Here is a 15,010-nt window from a genome sequence, read left to right on the forward strand (position 1 = left end):
GGAATGAGGCCTGAGTCAGAGGCAGTAAGGCGGGTTCCCGAATGCACGCAGGGGTGGAGGCGGCAGTTCCGTGATGCTACTCTGCCCTCAGCCACCCCCACTCCATGCCAATACTCAAAGGTGTTTGCCCAGGCCCAAGGCATCCCGCCAATGGACCTGGGGTGACTCAAGTGCAGACATTCCTCACTCCTAGATTGTCTGTCCCAGAGGTTAGGGATCCCCGCTGCAGGCTCGGAGTCTCCTGAGCTGGAGTCCTGACCGCTGTGCAGGAAATGAGAAGTCAGAGCAGGGCTCAAGCTCTCTAGGGAGGGACAAGGGAGTCCCTTTTCTGCAGGGAGGATTGCTTTGGCTGGCTGGCTGGCTGGCTGGCTGGCTAGCCACCATTTCATAAGGCTAGCAAGGAACAGTACTGGGCCCAGAAAAGAATAAACCAGGCCTATTCCCAGACATGGCCACCAAGGACTCAGGACAAGGACATGGAACCCTGCAGACAGGGCACACGGGACAAGAGCCATATTAACTCTATAGCAGGCTCCTGCTCAGAGCTGGCACTCCCGATTATATAATTTACTGAAGGCTTTGTAGCACTGAGTCCCTGAGAGGCAGGCAGGGTTGTCACCAGAGAGGGGTGGTGACATGGGGCAGTGGGTACAACAAGCTGATACCACCTGCCAGCTCACAGAGCCCGAGAAGTACACAGGGGCAAGGTCCTGTGTCCCACCAGAGAATAGCCAGGGGGCTGTGCAGTGTTTCCACGCCTTCCAACGGCACACAGTCTTCACGGAGCCAAAGCATCTGTGTGACCAGGGTGTACCTGGGCCTCCACCTGGGGCAGGCCCCTCTGCCCCTAGCTCATCTCAGAAACTGCAACCTCATCTGTCAAGTTTGGGAAACTGCAGAACCTACCTCCAGGTCACAGTCAGATGCCTGACACAAGGGATAACTAGTGTTGGGTAAAAGTGTACCAAATGCAGATATGGCTAGTGACACCCGAGTCGCATCCTCACAGGACTCTTGCAGTGACCAGCCCAGCTCCAAACATATGTCCCCAACACCTAAAACTTCCTGACACACTATGACTGATTCTGTGTGTGAACCAATGACAGATAAATGAAGAATGGCCCCGCCTGCTCCAGGGGGTGGGTGTCAATCCCATGAGACTGGCCTGTGGAATGTCAGACCCACATAAGCAGTTTCACAATGGGGCAGAGGTCACGGGGTAAAGGTTCCCTCGGGGACAACCCTGTTGAGGCCTCCTGAGAGGACAGCAGGAGAGTGGCCAACCAAAGGGGACACCCCAAAATCCAAGAGAGCAGAAGGAGTAACTCCTGCCTGGCTTCCTGCCTTGGACTGTAATTATGGGTCCTTGTCAGGCTCAGCAGGACCCTGCTGGAGTGAGAGCAGGTAAGCTCAGCTGCTGCATGGGGACCCTTAGGGATAGAACCACCGTCAGCTGAGCCAAGCCAGACGTCTGGGTTCTCCTGCATAAGGTGCTGTCTTGGGAAGTTTCATGCTAATTCAGAGGCTGGGGCAGCTAGGCTCACCCTCCTGGTGGGAAGCCACACACTCCAAGGACCACAAGGACCTACTCACCTTTTGCTTGGGCCTGCCTCTTACAGATTCTCCCGCCTTTCACAATGTCACCTTTGGGGCCAAACCCTAGTACTTGAATCCTCAGGAGACAAACTTCACCCGAACCACAGCACCCTCCTTGAGCCTCCAGGAGCCCATGTGTAAAATGGGGATAGCAAAAGGAAGTGGAGACAGAGAGAGACAGAGACAGAGAGAGAGAGAGAGAGAGAGAGAGAGAGAGAGAGAGAGAGAGAGAGAGAGACTCAAATGGTAAGCAGAAGTTAGTGACTATCAGGGAGCCCAGGAGGAACAGACACTCAGTGCCCCTGCCCTGGGGCCACAGACCCCTGAGAAGGACTGCCCTGGCCATTCAGATGGCATGGGATCCAGAATTAATAATTACAATAATAGCCGGGCGGTGGTGGCACACGCCTTTAATCCCAGCACTCGGGAGGCAGAGCCAGGCGGATCTCTGTGAGTTCGAGGCCAGCCTGGACTACCAAGTGAGTCCCAGGAAAGGCGCAAAGCTACACAGAGAAACCCTGTCTCGAAAAAGAAAAAAAAAAAAAAAAGAATTACGATAATAGAAGGGGCAGGCTCATTCAACAATAGAAAGGGTGAAATCAAAGGCATAGACCCAGCTGCCCAGGGTGGGGGCACCTCTTGTCAGGTCATTGAGTCAGGAGCAGGAAACAGAGACCTTGAGGGAGGGGTGGGGGCGGAGAGTTACTTGTCAATAGGCCTGAGTCCTGGGAGTCACTCAGCGCCAGCCTCCCCCTGCCAACACACACACACACACACACACACACACACACACACACACACACACTCACCGCCACTCCCACTCAGCATGCCTTGGGCTACATGGAGCATCTTTCTCTTTGGTTGACTTACTTTACTTCATTCATATTGTGGACTATGCTATGGACTGCAGTAGGTGTGTGATCACCTCAGACAGTTATCACTCTGTGTTTAGAACATTCAAAGTCATCTATTAGTGATTCTGAACTGTGCGCGGAAGCATACACACACACATCCCCTCACTGGGACTCCCCAGGGCAGGCCTCCTGGCTTCTGAGCAGTCAGGCCTTAGGAGCAAGCCCTGTGGGAGGAAGTGGCTCTTGGCACTCTCTTCTGGAAAGACGTCCTCTTAGTCCTCTCTATTCACTTCAGCTTTGGTAAAAATGTGGGATGAAAAATACTTCATTTCCTCTCACTTCCACCCTAAGACAATCGGTGCAGGCCGAGAGCAGAAGATACTGAGGTCTGCAGCTAACTGAGGGGCACATCCCAGTTGGAAGGCCTTACCAAACAAAGTGTATCTGCAGGCACACGTGGCCCGGGGCTACCAGTCTGTGTCCTTGCTCCACTAAGCGTAGGTGTCTCCCCACCACAGCGGCAAAAGGCTGTGGGAGGGAGGGACTGTTGGCTCTCACCCAGGGCCATCTGTCCAGGGACACTTGGCAACATCTGGAGGCAACTTGGGATCTTGGAAGGAAGGTATCCCGGCACTACTGGATAGAGGCGAGGGATGGTGCCAAGCCTGCCATACCCAGGACAGCCCCGCAAGGCTCGTCTGCTCCAAACTGCCCATAGTCCCAGTGCTGACCCTGGTGCAGACTAAACAGTCTCAAAAACTCAGGTCCTACGCTGGGGCCACACGGGAAGGAGTGGGTGGGTGGCTTCCAGCAGCCAGTGTCCCTCTTCCCACACGATGTCTGTGGAAGCTTCAAGAGAGGACTCCACAGCTAAAAACATGGGGTTCACAGCGAGCAATGAGATATCGGCTCCAAGGTGGGAGAGACAGCACCACGCCCAGGCTCTGCCTGTCCACCCCACAGTGACACAGACAGGTCACTCTGGTCCTTCACCATCCCACCCCAAGCAAGGAGCCCTCCTGACCTAGTGTGGCTTGGTCTGGCCAGATGTCCTTACCACAAGACCGTTCCCCCACGGGGGGCCTGGCAGGAGGGAGGAAGTGTCACCTTGTATTGAGGCTGCACGTTGTCTTTCCTCAGTCTCTGCTTGCCCTCCCAGGGGGCCTTCGATGGAGAAGGACCCAAGCCAAGGTTTTTCATAAGGGCAAAGGGCTCAGCCACAACAGAACATCTTTGTTTCATTTCTATGGCAACGGACCCAGTTTTTCACCTAAGGTGGTGATATGAAAGCTTCTTTTTAAGTAAGTGTCTTTAATGTCTAAAAAGTGAGATATCGTTTTTTAAAGCTGCAAAGACTGGGGCTGGGAAGATGGCTCACTCAGTCTGCCAAGCAGGCATGAGGACATCCTAGCACTCACATAAAAAGCTGGGTACGGTGGTCTCTGCACCTGCAATTCCAGCGCGGGAGGGGTGGCGACGGGTGGATCCCCGGAGCTCAGACGCCAGGTAGCCCAACGGAATCAACAAAAGCCAGGTTCTGTGAAAAATGGTGCCTCAAAATTAAGGCAGAAAGTGACTGAGGAAGGTACACAACATTGACCTCTGGCCTCCACACACTCGTGAGCGCTGTGGAAATAATGGGGCTACCTCCTAATTAGCTGTTCTCCCTGTTACGAGGCTGCCTGCTCACTGCTGAATTCCCGGCCGCTAGAACAGACGCTGTGGACAACCTAGTCCCATTTCATTTCACTCTCAGCCAGACTCCAGGTGAGGAAGCACCAGTCTGGTCCTCTACAGCACCTGCCTCAGGACCTCTGAACTTTCTACTGTTGCTACCAAACTTGCAGAGGTCTGCCTCCACCTAGCCTTCTGGGATCCATTTCAATGTCCCTGCCCCTTCCCTGGAGGTAGGTGTTCTCCTATTGCAGGCCCTGGCTCCTGACCACACCCCAGAAATCTATGTCTGGGGCGCTTCCCCACTGCATTGCTCCACCTCACTTGCTCAAGTCCTCCCACGCTCAAGTCCTCCCACACACGTCTGTGTTTTAGAGTGTGTTTCCACTCGAAGACTCCGAGCCCAGGGAGACCAGGGACCTGCCAGACTGCGTCAGTCCCACCGCATGACCCCTAAAACTGACCATGATGGGAACATTTACACAACAGAAATGGGCATTAGCTAGAAGCCTGAGTGTTCCGTCCAAAGAGCCTCCGTGCACACCCAGAACACAGCTTCCCTCCCAACATTCTAACCAGTACGTGCTGGGAAAGAGGCCCAGTGCATGCTGGGAGAGAGGCACGGTGCATTCTGGGAGAGAGGCCCAGAGACTGCCATCAGGTTTAGGGGTGGGGTGGTGGGGACAAACACGTGGCCAAGGCCCATGGTCAGCCATGGTGGATGAACTGGGAAGCCAGGGGCCTGTCTGGTTCAAGGAGGAAACCGACCATTGGCCATTGTACTCACTTCTAGCTAAGTTAAATGTTCAAATCCACTCAGCTCAGCTACTGGGCACACCAAAGAACACAAGGACACTTGGGATATGAATCCTGTGGGAATTTTGTAACATATGACTAGATAAAGGGTTTCCGATGGAAGCTTAAAATCTTTTAACTTTTAAAAATGTGCCACAAGGACAGAGCACACACAGGATTTGAAGACAGAATAAAAAAGCAAAAATGTCTTGCTAATAACTTCTACATTGATCATATGTCAAAATGGCCTTTTAAACTGGGTTAAATATTTTGTTTTTGTTTTTTGAGACTGGGTTTCTGTAGCCCTGACTGTCCTGGAACTCACTCTGCAGATCAGGCTGGCCTCAAACTCAGAGATCCGCTTACCTCTGCCTCCCAAATGCTGAGACTAAAGGCATGCACCACCACCACCAGGCATTAAAAAAATTCTAATTTAAGAAAGACTCCCCACCCCCACCCCTACCTGCCCCTTCAAACACAGCTATCAGAAACGAATACGAGAGATACAGTGTCCACGGCTCTCATGGGTCTGCAGCCTGCCCTTCAAGGTATGTGGAGCCGGGTGAGTGTGTGGGTGTGTGAGTGTGTGTGTGTGTGTGTGTTGTCCACCACTTGTACCATTAAATATTTAAAAGCAGAAGTGGAAACGAGGAGCGGCTAAAGGGACTGTGCAAATCTGTAAATTCTGGAAGACAATGACCTCATGTTGTAAGACAGTAGGCAGAGGACTACTCTGGGGCAAGAAAGGTCCATCTCGCCTGTTCAGGATGCAGGAGCTCGGCTAACAGCCAGCTCCTCAGTGTCCAGCCCTGGGAGCAGCCCTGACTAGTTCTGGTACACACCTACAGGGGAAAGCTGGCTCCTGAGACCACGCAGGAAGCCTGGGCCTCAAGCCACCCCACAGAGGTGTGGCCCCACACCCCACAGTGTGACCTCCAAACTTCAATCTCAGAACCACACGGTTTCACACCTTGCTTCTTTCTAACTCCTATGCATCCTGAAAGGCACAGTTTAAATGTTCCTTCCCCCGAAGCTGGTCCATGTTCTACATCACATCCTTAGGCTTCTGGCCAGGTCCACTCTGAACTGCTTCCTGACAAGACTCAATGCTTTACCTCTTGCCCCCAAAGCTGACGTTTTCCTACAACACAGAATGTACTTCCCCTGAGCAAAACTGCAACTGGGTTGCCAAGGCCTAAAATAGATGTTTTCAAACGTAAACCACCATGACTCACCTAGAAGGCTCTCAAACTACAGGATGCTGGGCAGCACCCCACTTATGACTGGGGAGGGCCAGGTGGGGCTCCATCACCCACGTGACTGATGTTCCAGGAGGTGCTGAGCCTGCTGGTCTGAAGGCTGACCTCGATAAGGTCAGATGTGAAATCTTCCCCTTGGCATCCAGGCCTTGCACAATATGGCCTCCAATTATTGTACCAGCTGCACCTCTCCCCAGGGGTCACCCCAGTCCAAGAGCAGCAACGACGCTATGAAGTTGCCAAAAGAAGTCACACCTACAATGAACATTCTATAAGACTGACCGACGGGCTGGAACTTTAGTGAATGGGGAAGTTTGAATGTTGCAGCTCCAGAGCCAAATTATCTTAGGCCATCTTGGCCCATTCAAAAAGCCATTCATTGCCCACCTCTGGGTGTGACCTAATAGCCTGTGAGTACTCTTCAAATCCTTTTGGAGTGTATAAACAGGTCCCTAGCTTTCATCAACCCAAAAGCTAAGAACTGTCAGCATCTGAGGCCTATAGGAGAGATTTCCCCCAATTTGCTGTAATTGCCTCCCTGATGTTTCCACCAACGTGTGACAGTGGGTAGGGGTGAGATGGATGGAGGGATGTGGACGGGGAGAGATGGATGGAGGGATGTGGATGGGGAGAGATGGATGGAGTGATGTGGATGGGGACAGATGGATGGAGTGAGGTGGATGGAGTGATGTGGATGGGGAGAGATGGATGGAGGGATGTGGATGGGGAGAGATGGATGGAGTGATGTGGATGGGGACAGATGGATGGAGTGATGTGGATGGGGACAGATGGATGGAGTGATGTGGATGGGGAGAGATGGATGGAGGGATGTGGATGGGGAGAGATGGATGGAGGGATGTGGATGGGGAGAGATGGATGGAGGGATAGTGAGAGTGGGTAGGGGAGGGATGGTGATGTGATGGTGGGTAGGGTGTCTCAACTAAAAGGGCAAACGCACAGTAGCAGGCATGGCACCCTAACTTATTTTAAAACTCTACATATGAAAACATCTAGAAAATACATTTTGAGGGCGGTGGTGAGTGGCGCACGCCTTTAATCCCAGCACTCAGGAGGCAGAGCCAGGCAGATCTCTGTGAGTTCGAGGCCAGCCTGGTCTACACAGCAAGTTCCAGAACAGGCTCCAAAGCTACACAGAGGAACCCTGTCTTGAAAAAAAAAAAACCCAAAAAATAAAGAAAACACATTTTGAATGTTACCAGTGGGTCCTCTGGCAAAAAAAAAAAAAAAAAAAAAAAAAAGAAAGAAAGAAAAAATTCAAGCAGTTTTCATTTTTTGCTTTTCCCATTTTTCTTCAGTAACTACCCAAGTGACATCAGTCATTTCTTCTTTCTCTAATTGCCTAGAAACAATCACTATTACTACTACTATTTGTGTGTGTGTGTGTGTGTGTGTGTGTGTGTATGCACATGCCATGATGCATGTGTGGCGTTCAGAGAGCACTTTGAGAGTCACTCCCTCCCTATCCATACATGAGTTCTGGGGACTGAACTCAGGTCCCCAGACTTGCAGAACAAGTGCCATCCACCCTAGAAAAATAGTTTTCAAAGCGACTCCAGGACGTTAGCTGAAGTCTGTTGTTCATCTGCTATATTTTCTGCCAAATGAGTGAAGAACACTGAAGCCCTGAAACAAACACCACAACAACAAACACAAACACAACCAACACCACAACAACAAACACAAACACAACCAACACCACAACAACCAACACAACAGAAAGCGGCCCCATGAATCAAGACAGAGAAAACATGAAGTCTGGCTTCATCCACCCTCGGCTCTGAGCAGGAGGCTCATCTGTCCATGTTTCTGTTTCTTCCTCTGGAAAAGAGAGACCACCCAGTGATTCTCCCTGTCCTGCTCCACCTCCAGGGTCCCAGGGGACGGGGGACAAACAGGACTTTAGAAATTTGAAGTTGGCTGTGTGTATTTTATCTCACCACTCCTGCTCAAGTGGCTCCCCCAAGAGATGCTCCAAGCAGTAAAAAGAAAGATACAAGCGACAGGGGACAGAGCCCAGGGTGGGGGGAGTGACAGGGGACAGAGCCCTGGGGAGGGGGAGCTATGCCATGGCCTGTGTGTACCCCCACGCAAGAGTTCAGGCACTGAAAGCCTGGTCCCCAGTGTGGTGATGGTAACGGGAGATGTCATCACCTTTAAGAGCGGAGACTAGTCATGAAGTCACAGAGACAGGCCCTAAGAAGGGACTAATGAGGAAGGAGAGCCTTTCTGGGACCTTAGGAGCTCTCTGGCTCCCAAAATCACTGTGAGATTTTCTTCAACAAAACCCTCCATGATTCCCACTGACCTGAGTCCATCGTGAGAGCCCAGCCAACTTGGCACCATGGCCCTGAACCTCCAGAGCTGCATGCCAACTAAATGTCTTGTGTTAAGAAGTCCTTCTTCGGGCATCTCCCAGCAATGGGCACCAGCCTAATACAAGCTGGGAAGGCTAGCCCCTGTCCCTCAGCCAGTGACTTCCTCCTGCTGGCTGTCATTCCTGCCTGTAAGGTGAGAGCATGGGGCCTTGGGAACTCACTGTTTTCCTAAGCAGCCGATCCCCTTCTCCAGGGAACCAGGGTTCTCTATTTAGTCCCAGTAAGCCAGGCAGTCTGTCACTGTAAAGCCAAGACTCTACTTCCCACCGGGCATGAAAAATGACAAAGCATTCCTGGCCAATACCAAGCTCCCCGGTGTTCTGAGACCTAACTAGACATGGAAACCCATCCAAACACACCAAACCACCACAGTAGTGAGCACCACGCCTGAAACATCCCTTTCTGAACAAGGCATGCTTCTGAGCCACCCTCCCTCCCTCAGCGGCAAGACCTGGGCTCACACAGCCCCAGGAATGGCTGAGATGTCCGGCGCCTGAGGACCCTCAGCCATGCCTCCAAATGTCTGCAAGGTTCTGACACTGCCAGCCACACCCAGAACTTACTGGAGATGTTTCTTACACACATATCACTTCGCTTCCTTGGTGTCCAGAGTTTAGAGGGGGATTATTTACATATGTGTCAGCGTATGTGTGTATATACTTAGATGTATATGTATGCTACGGGGCTGGAGATTTAGCTTAGTGATAGAGCACAAGGCCCTGGACTCAATTCCCACCATTGAACACACACACACACACACACACACACACACACACACACACACACACGAGACTTGGCAGAAAACAAGTTTAGCAAGATGCACATTCTAGGGCACCTGGGTTTTGCCAGCTGAGGGGTGTCAACCTGCTGACAGGGGTTTATGCAGGGTCGCCTCATCTTATGAAGCCAGTGAGGTCCCAGGACCCTTGCAGGAGCCAAGGGTGATGCTCAGGAGGGAAGAGCTTAGAAGTGGGAGAGATGTGAGTCCTGCAAAGGACCCAAGATCAGCACTCAGGCGCCCTGTCCACACCAGGCCTCTGGGCATTCATCCAGAATTCACCCACTTAATCCTGGAGTGTTCCATGTCCAAGGCACCATGAGGTGAGAACTCCTTATGGGGTGCCGTGCTCAGGCTCGAAGGACCTCAGACCTAGCAAACACAAAGACTTTAGCCCAGGGGAGCTGCCTCAAGCCTCCCCAGCTGACGGTATAAAACTGGAAATGCTCTGAGGAGCAGCACCCTTTGGACTGTTTCCGATTTCTAGATGAGGGATGCTCATCCGTCCACTCACGGAGGGTCGGTAACGGGTCAGCCTTCTCTAGCTCATATGCTACAGCACAGGACTCAAGGATAGCACAGACTTTGGGGACACTTTTCTGCTTCTGCAGCCTCAGTCTGAGTGTGGGAAGTGGGGTGAGTGTGAGAAGGCGGGGCCAAGGACTCAGCAGGCAATTCCACCTTCTCCCTGCTGTGGCCCTGACCCACACAGCAGATGCTGAGTAAGCACGGGGGGGGGGGGGGGGGGCGGGGGGGCGCACTCTTACCCACAGCTTCCCATCATAGTAATAGGCCCCCAGGAGCTTCACGATGTACGGGTGGTCGCAGGTGGCCAGGATCTCAATCTCCACAATGTAGTCCTCCAGCTCCTCCTCGCTCTTGGTCTCGATGACTTTGGCTGCTGCCAAAGCACCGGTCTCCTTGTTTTTGGCCTGGAAAGCGGAGACAAGGAAGGTTACAAGACAGGCTGGACAGGAGACGGCCCTGGGAGGCTTCCCCGCCCCCCCATCAAGTGTGAAAACAGAGGTGGATATCTAAGGGTCCGAGACACTGACCTGACAGACAGTTCCCACCAACGGCCGGGCACACGAGGTGTCGACAGAGGGGAGCCCAGACCAGAAAGAACATTCCATGTGCTTAGTAAGGAAGGAAGATATAACCATGCTATGGGGAACATACAAGAATAGACTAGTGCCTACACACAGACACAAAATAAAGTCGTTATAACACAAAAATGAAAAGAAAGAACAAAAACTCTGAGGAAAACTATTCCTGACAGCTGGCCAGGAAAAGCCTGAAACAGAGGACTCATGAGCATTGTCACTGTGCGCTGTTTAAGGTTCGTGTGTGTGTGTGTGTGTGTGTGTGTGTGTGTGTGTGTGTGTGTGTCTGTGTGTGTGTAGGAAGGGTTTGTGTGCATGTGTCTGTGTGTGTGTGTGCCTGTGTGTGTGTGTGTGTAGGATGGGTTTGTGTTTAAGTGCCTGTGTGTGTTGGGGGGGTTCCTGTGTATGTGTATGTAGGGAGGTTCATGTGCATGTACTTGTGGGGGGTTCATGTGTATGTGCCGGGGTTCACACAAATGTGCCTCTGTGTGAGTGTATGTATGTGTGTGTTCCTGTGTATGTGCATGTAGGGGGGATTCATGTGCCTCTGGGGGGGGCAGTTTCTGTGTATGTGTAGGAGGGGTTTGTGTGCATATACCTGTGTGTGTGTGTGTGTGTGTGTGTGTGTGTGTGTGTGTGTGTGTTCCTGTGTATGTGTATGTGGGGGTTCATGTGCCTGTGGAGAGGGTTCGTGTATATGTGCCTGTTGGATGGGGGGTTCCCTCCATGCACCACGGCATAACTGCCTTCTGGCTACATGTCACCTGGGCAGAACACTGCTTCTTATCTGATGAGAAAGAGAGAGAAAGCTTTCTCCAGCTAGGATAACACAGTCAGGAAACAGAACCGTAACAGGAGCTGCTGAGGGTGTGCGAAGGAGAACTGGAGGGGTGTGGGACGGCAGCGAGTGACCAGCACAGAAGAACTGGAGGGGTGTGGGACGGCAGCGAGTGACCAGCACAGAAGAACTGGAGGGGTGCGGGATGGCAGTGAGTGACCAGTACAGAAGAACTGGAGGGGTGTGCGATGGCAGTGAGTGACCAGCACAGAAGAACTGGAGGGGTGTGGGACGGCAGTGAGCGACCAGTACAGAAGAACTGGAGGGGTGCGGGATGGCAGCGAGTGACCAGCACAGAGCACCCTACTCCAGGGACCATCACATACTTGCAACGCCACTACAGGTTCAGAGTCAAAGGAGCCCGAAGTAGGGGTTCCAACTTGTCAGCACACCACACAGCATCCCCACAGCCAAGGGCGAGACCCACCTGAGGGCTACCAAAGAAACTAACACATCCATACAATAGTCTGTTGTTCCACCACAAAATGCCACAACTGTGACAAATGAGCCTTGAAAATGCTGTTCTCTGGGGTTGGAGAGATGGTTCAGTGGTTAAGAGCACTGGCTGTTCTTGCAGAGGACCTGGGTTCAATTCCCAGCACTCACATGGTGGCTCACAACCATCCATAAATCCAGGAGGATCTCGGCAAGTTTGAAGCCATCCTGGTCTACACTGAGTTCCAGGACAGACAGAGTTATATAGTGAGACGGTGTCTCAAAAATAAAATAAAATAATAAAACAAAACCTTGGCGTCACTTAGGAGCTGTGGGCCTTGGAAAAGCTAATGTGATAAACACGTTATTAACTCTATTTTGCCAAAATTCCAAAAAGAAAGAATGAAATAAGCAGTAGGGTGGAGGCAGCACTACCACCACTCCACCTCCCAAGGGGCCCCCCAAACAGGACGCAAGACCCACAACTCCCTTGGTGTCCTTCAAGCTGCAAAGGAAGCTGCTAGAAACTTTACCCTCTCTCCACCCCCACCCCCACCTCCGGTGCTCACAAGGGCCGTGTTCAGTGTTGACAGAGGACACACTGTGACGACGTGGCCCTAGATATCAGCAGCACAGGGGTAGTGGGTACCCCAGGGCCGTGAACACCCGTGCCCCACCCATGTTCCACCCATGCCTTCTCGAGGGTGCTGTGCCTCTCACCCACTGTGACCTCTGCACACCCAGGACAGTCCTTCCTGTGCATCTTCGGCCCCCGGGTGACAATGCACACTCACCCAGAGGGTCAGGGTACAGCAACCTGCAGCTCAGACTCCCGCTGCAAGGTTGAGAAGCAAGGCCAAGTCCAGAGAGGGGACACACATGCCTGGAATTTGAACCTGGGTCATCTGCCGTCACAGATTCTCCACATTCTCTAGGGCAGTGGTTCTCAACTGTCCTAACACTGTGACCCTTTAATAGTCACTCATGTTTTGGTGACTCCCAACCATAAATTATTTTTGTTGCTACTTCATAATTGTAATTTTGCTACTATTTTGAATCATAATGAATCTCTTTTCTGTTGGTCTTAGACGCCCCTCTCAAAGGGGTCGCGACCCATAGGTTGAGAACCATTGCTCTAGACTTTACACGTCCACACAATCCCTGTGTTTGCACTGAGAAGCCTCTATAACCTGATGACCTTCGCTACGCCTCGGGCAAGACCCATGTAGGGTGACACCCAGACAGCTACCCTCTCCCTGGCCTCAGCAATTAAGGTCTGGATGGAGAGTTGCTACCTATCCTGTTAAGAGGGAGCAGGTGGCTGCTTGTGATGGGCATGGCCCCAAAAGGTACCAACCTGAGATGGAGCCTTTGAGAAGGAAGCGGTGGGGAGGATGCAAACAGGCACTTTCCCGTCTGTTCTCAGCTGGGGTCCTCCTATCTAAGCGGCCAAGAGCCCCGGGCCACCTACAGTGATTAGGACAGTTCATTTATGGGGAGACAGGGCTTGCTCACCCTTGGCTTATGCCCCTTAGGTGTGCTATCTCAACCATCCTCCAGGGCAGTGTAGTTAGATGGGGAGACTGAGGCAAGGCCCCAAGAGCAAAGTAGCAGGGTGGGTCTGGACCTCCGGAAGCCTGCTCCCAAGCCTGCACGCTCCCAATGACCAGTCTTCCTCCACCAAATTTTTTTTTCAGACCAGAAGTCCTGAGACCTCCAGCACCCAGCCCAGGAGCCCAGATCAGCAGGGTGTGGGTGTGTTAGGGGGGAGGGGTGCTTTTCTCCTCAACTCAACTTCAAACACTTGTTCAGAACACCTTAAAAATCTAGTAGATGAGCGGCTAGAGTCTCTCTCTAGAAGAGACTTAAGTTAGGTGCCTCTGGGCCTTTGGAGAGGCAGAGAGGAAGGGTGAGGCCTTTGGGGGTGGCAGATGGAGGGTCAGGTGACCACAGCACCTCAACCACAATGAGCTAGGCAAAAGCCACCCGTTCATCACTGACTTTCAGTGCCGAGGGTTCTGGTGAAGAAGGCTGTATGTCACCTTTTCCTGAGTTCCCTGAAAACAGACATTTTCCTGTAACTGTGGGGGATGGGAATGTTCTCTAGGAGTGCACAGAACCTGCTTTGCCCACACGGTAAAAGCAGCGTTGACCAAAGGGCGGGGGCCTTCAGCAAGGAGCCAATGTCAACACCAAGACTGCTCAGTCAGTGCCCAGTGCCTCACTCAGATTTCAGAAGCCAGAGCCCACCAGGGAGGGGCCGGGCAGACACTGTGCCAAAACCAGATTCCTTAAGAGTCTGGCAGAGGCGCCAATCCATTCCCAAAAGGCAACAGAGGATGTTGCAACAGCGATGACGGAAAACAAACAACAAACAAACAAACAGCCAGCGCTGACCACTGCCACTCGGACCCGGAAGGCAAACGCCCTTCTCAGGCAACAGAGGAGCAAGCTGCAAGTCAGACAGACGGGTGACTGCTGAAGGCCAGATCTGTCACAAGCCTGTCTGCCCTGAGTACCAAATCACTTCCAGAAGTTCAATCACCATGAGCTAAAGACGAATGACAAGCACAGCCAGCACCAACCCAACCCCCCCCCCCCAGCAAGGGGACCTTGACAGGAGCAGGCACGGAGCCTCCCCCAGGCACTGAGGCCGGCACTAGCTACAGGCCCACTTCCCAGATGGCAAACTGAGGCCTGGAAAGGAGATGATGGAGTCCAGGACTGTGGTCTTGACTTGGATCTTGGGTTCAAAGAGAACACTGTGCTTCCTAGAGACTGCTTGTTTGCTTGTCTGTCTGTCTGTCTTATGTCTGTTTTATGTATAAGAAAATGGAGGAACAGGTATGGTAGCTGTAGTACCAACTGCTTGGAAGGCAAAGGCAGAGGATCACTTGAGCCCAGGAGCTCCTGGCCAACAGAGTGAGACCCATAAAAACAAAAACCATATGTTCCCAGAGGTGAAGCCAAGTCCAAGGACATATAGCTGTAACTAACAGACTTGGGCCCCTGGTGTTTCAAAGTCCTTGAACCTAACTGCTTTCCAGAGTTGTCTGTACAGTCAGCATGAGTCCTGCCTGGGCCTCCGTTTTCGCTCTGTACTGTTGGAGGGTGAGGCATGATGCCCAAGCTCTCTCTCTGGAGAGCCTGGAGAACAGGCAAGATCTGAACAAATGAAGTGCACTCGGAGGTGAGCAGTCAGGATTCCCATAAACACACAGCATCAAGGCTCCCAAAGTCCATCTCCACCAGTACTGAGGCCAGACCAGGAATGAGGGGGAT

The 15,010-nt window shown here is 52.3% G+C and overlaps 1 protein-coding gene across 1 annotated transcript in view; it reads right to left on the minus strand.

The window, feature by feature from the left end:
* Stk10 (serine/threonine kinase 10) overlaps positions 1-15,010 on the minus strand; it is a 96,489-nt gene that overhangs the window by 63,668 nt on the left and 17,811 nt on the right. Inside the window, exon 2 of the mRNA XM_059270234.1 lies at positions 10,120-10,284. Coding sequence (XP_059126217.1) covers positions 10,120-10,284 — 165 coding nt within the window. The remainder of the gene's footprint in view (positions 1-10,119; positions 10,285-15,010) is intronic.

Source organism: Peromyscus eremicus, chromosome 8a, assembly GCF_949786415.1.
Source record: "Peromyscus eremicus chromosome 8a, PerEre_H2_v1, whole genome shotgun sequence".
In the NCBI taxonomy this organism is placed as follows: Eukaryota; Metazoa; Chordata; class Mammalia; order Rodentia; family Cricetidae; genus Peromyscus; species Peromyscus eremicus.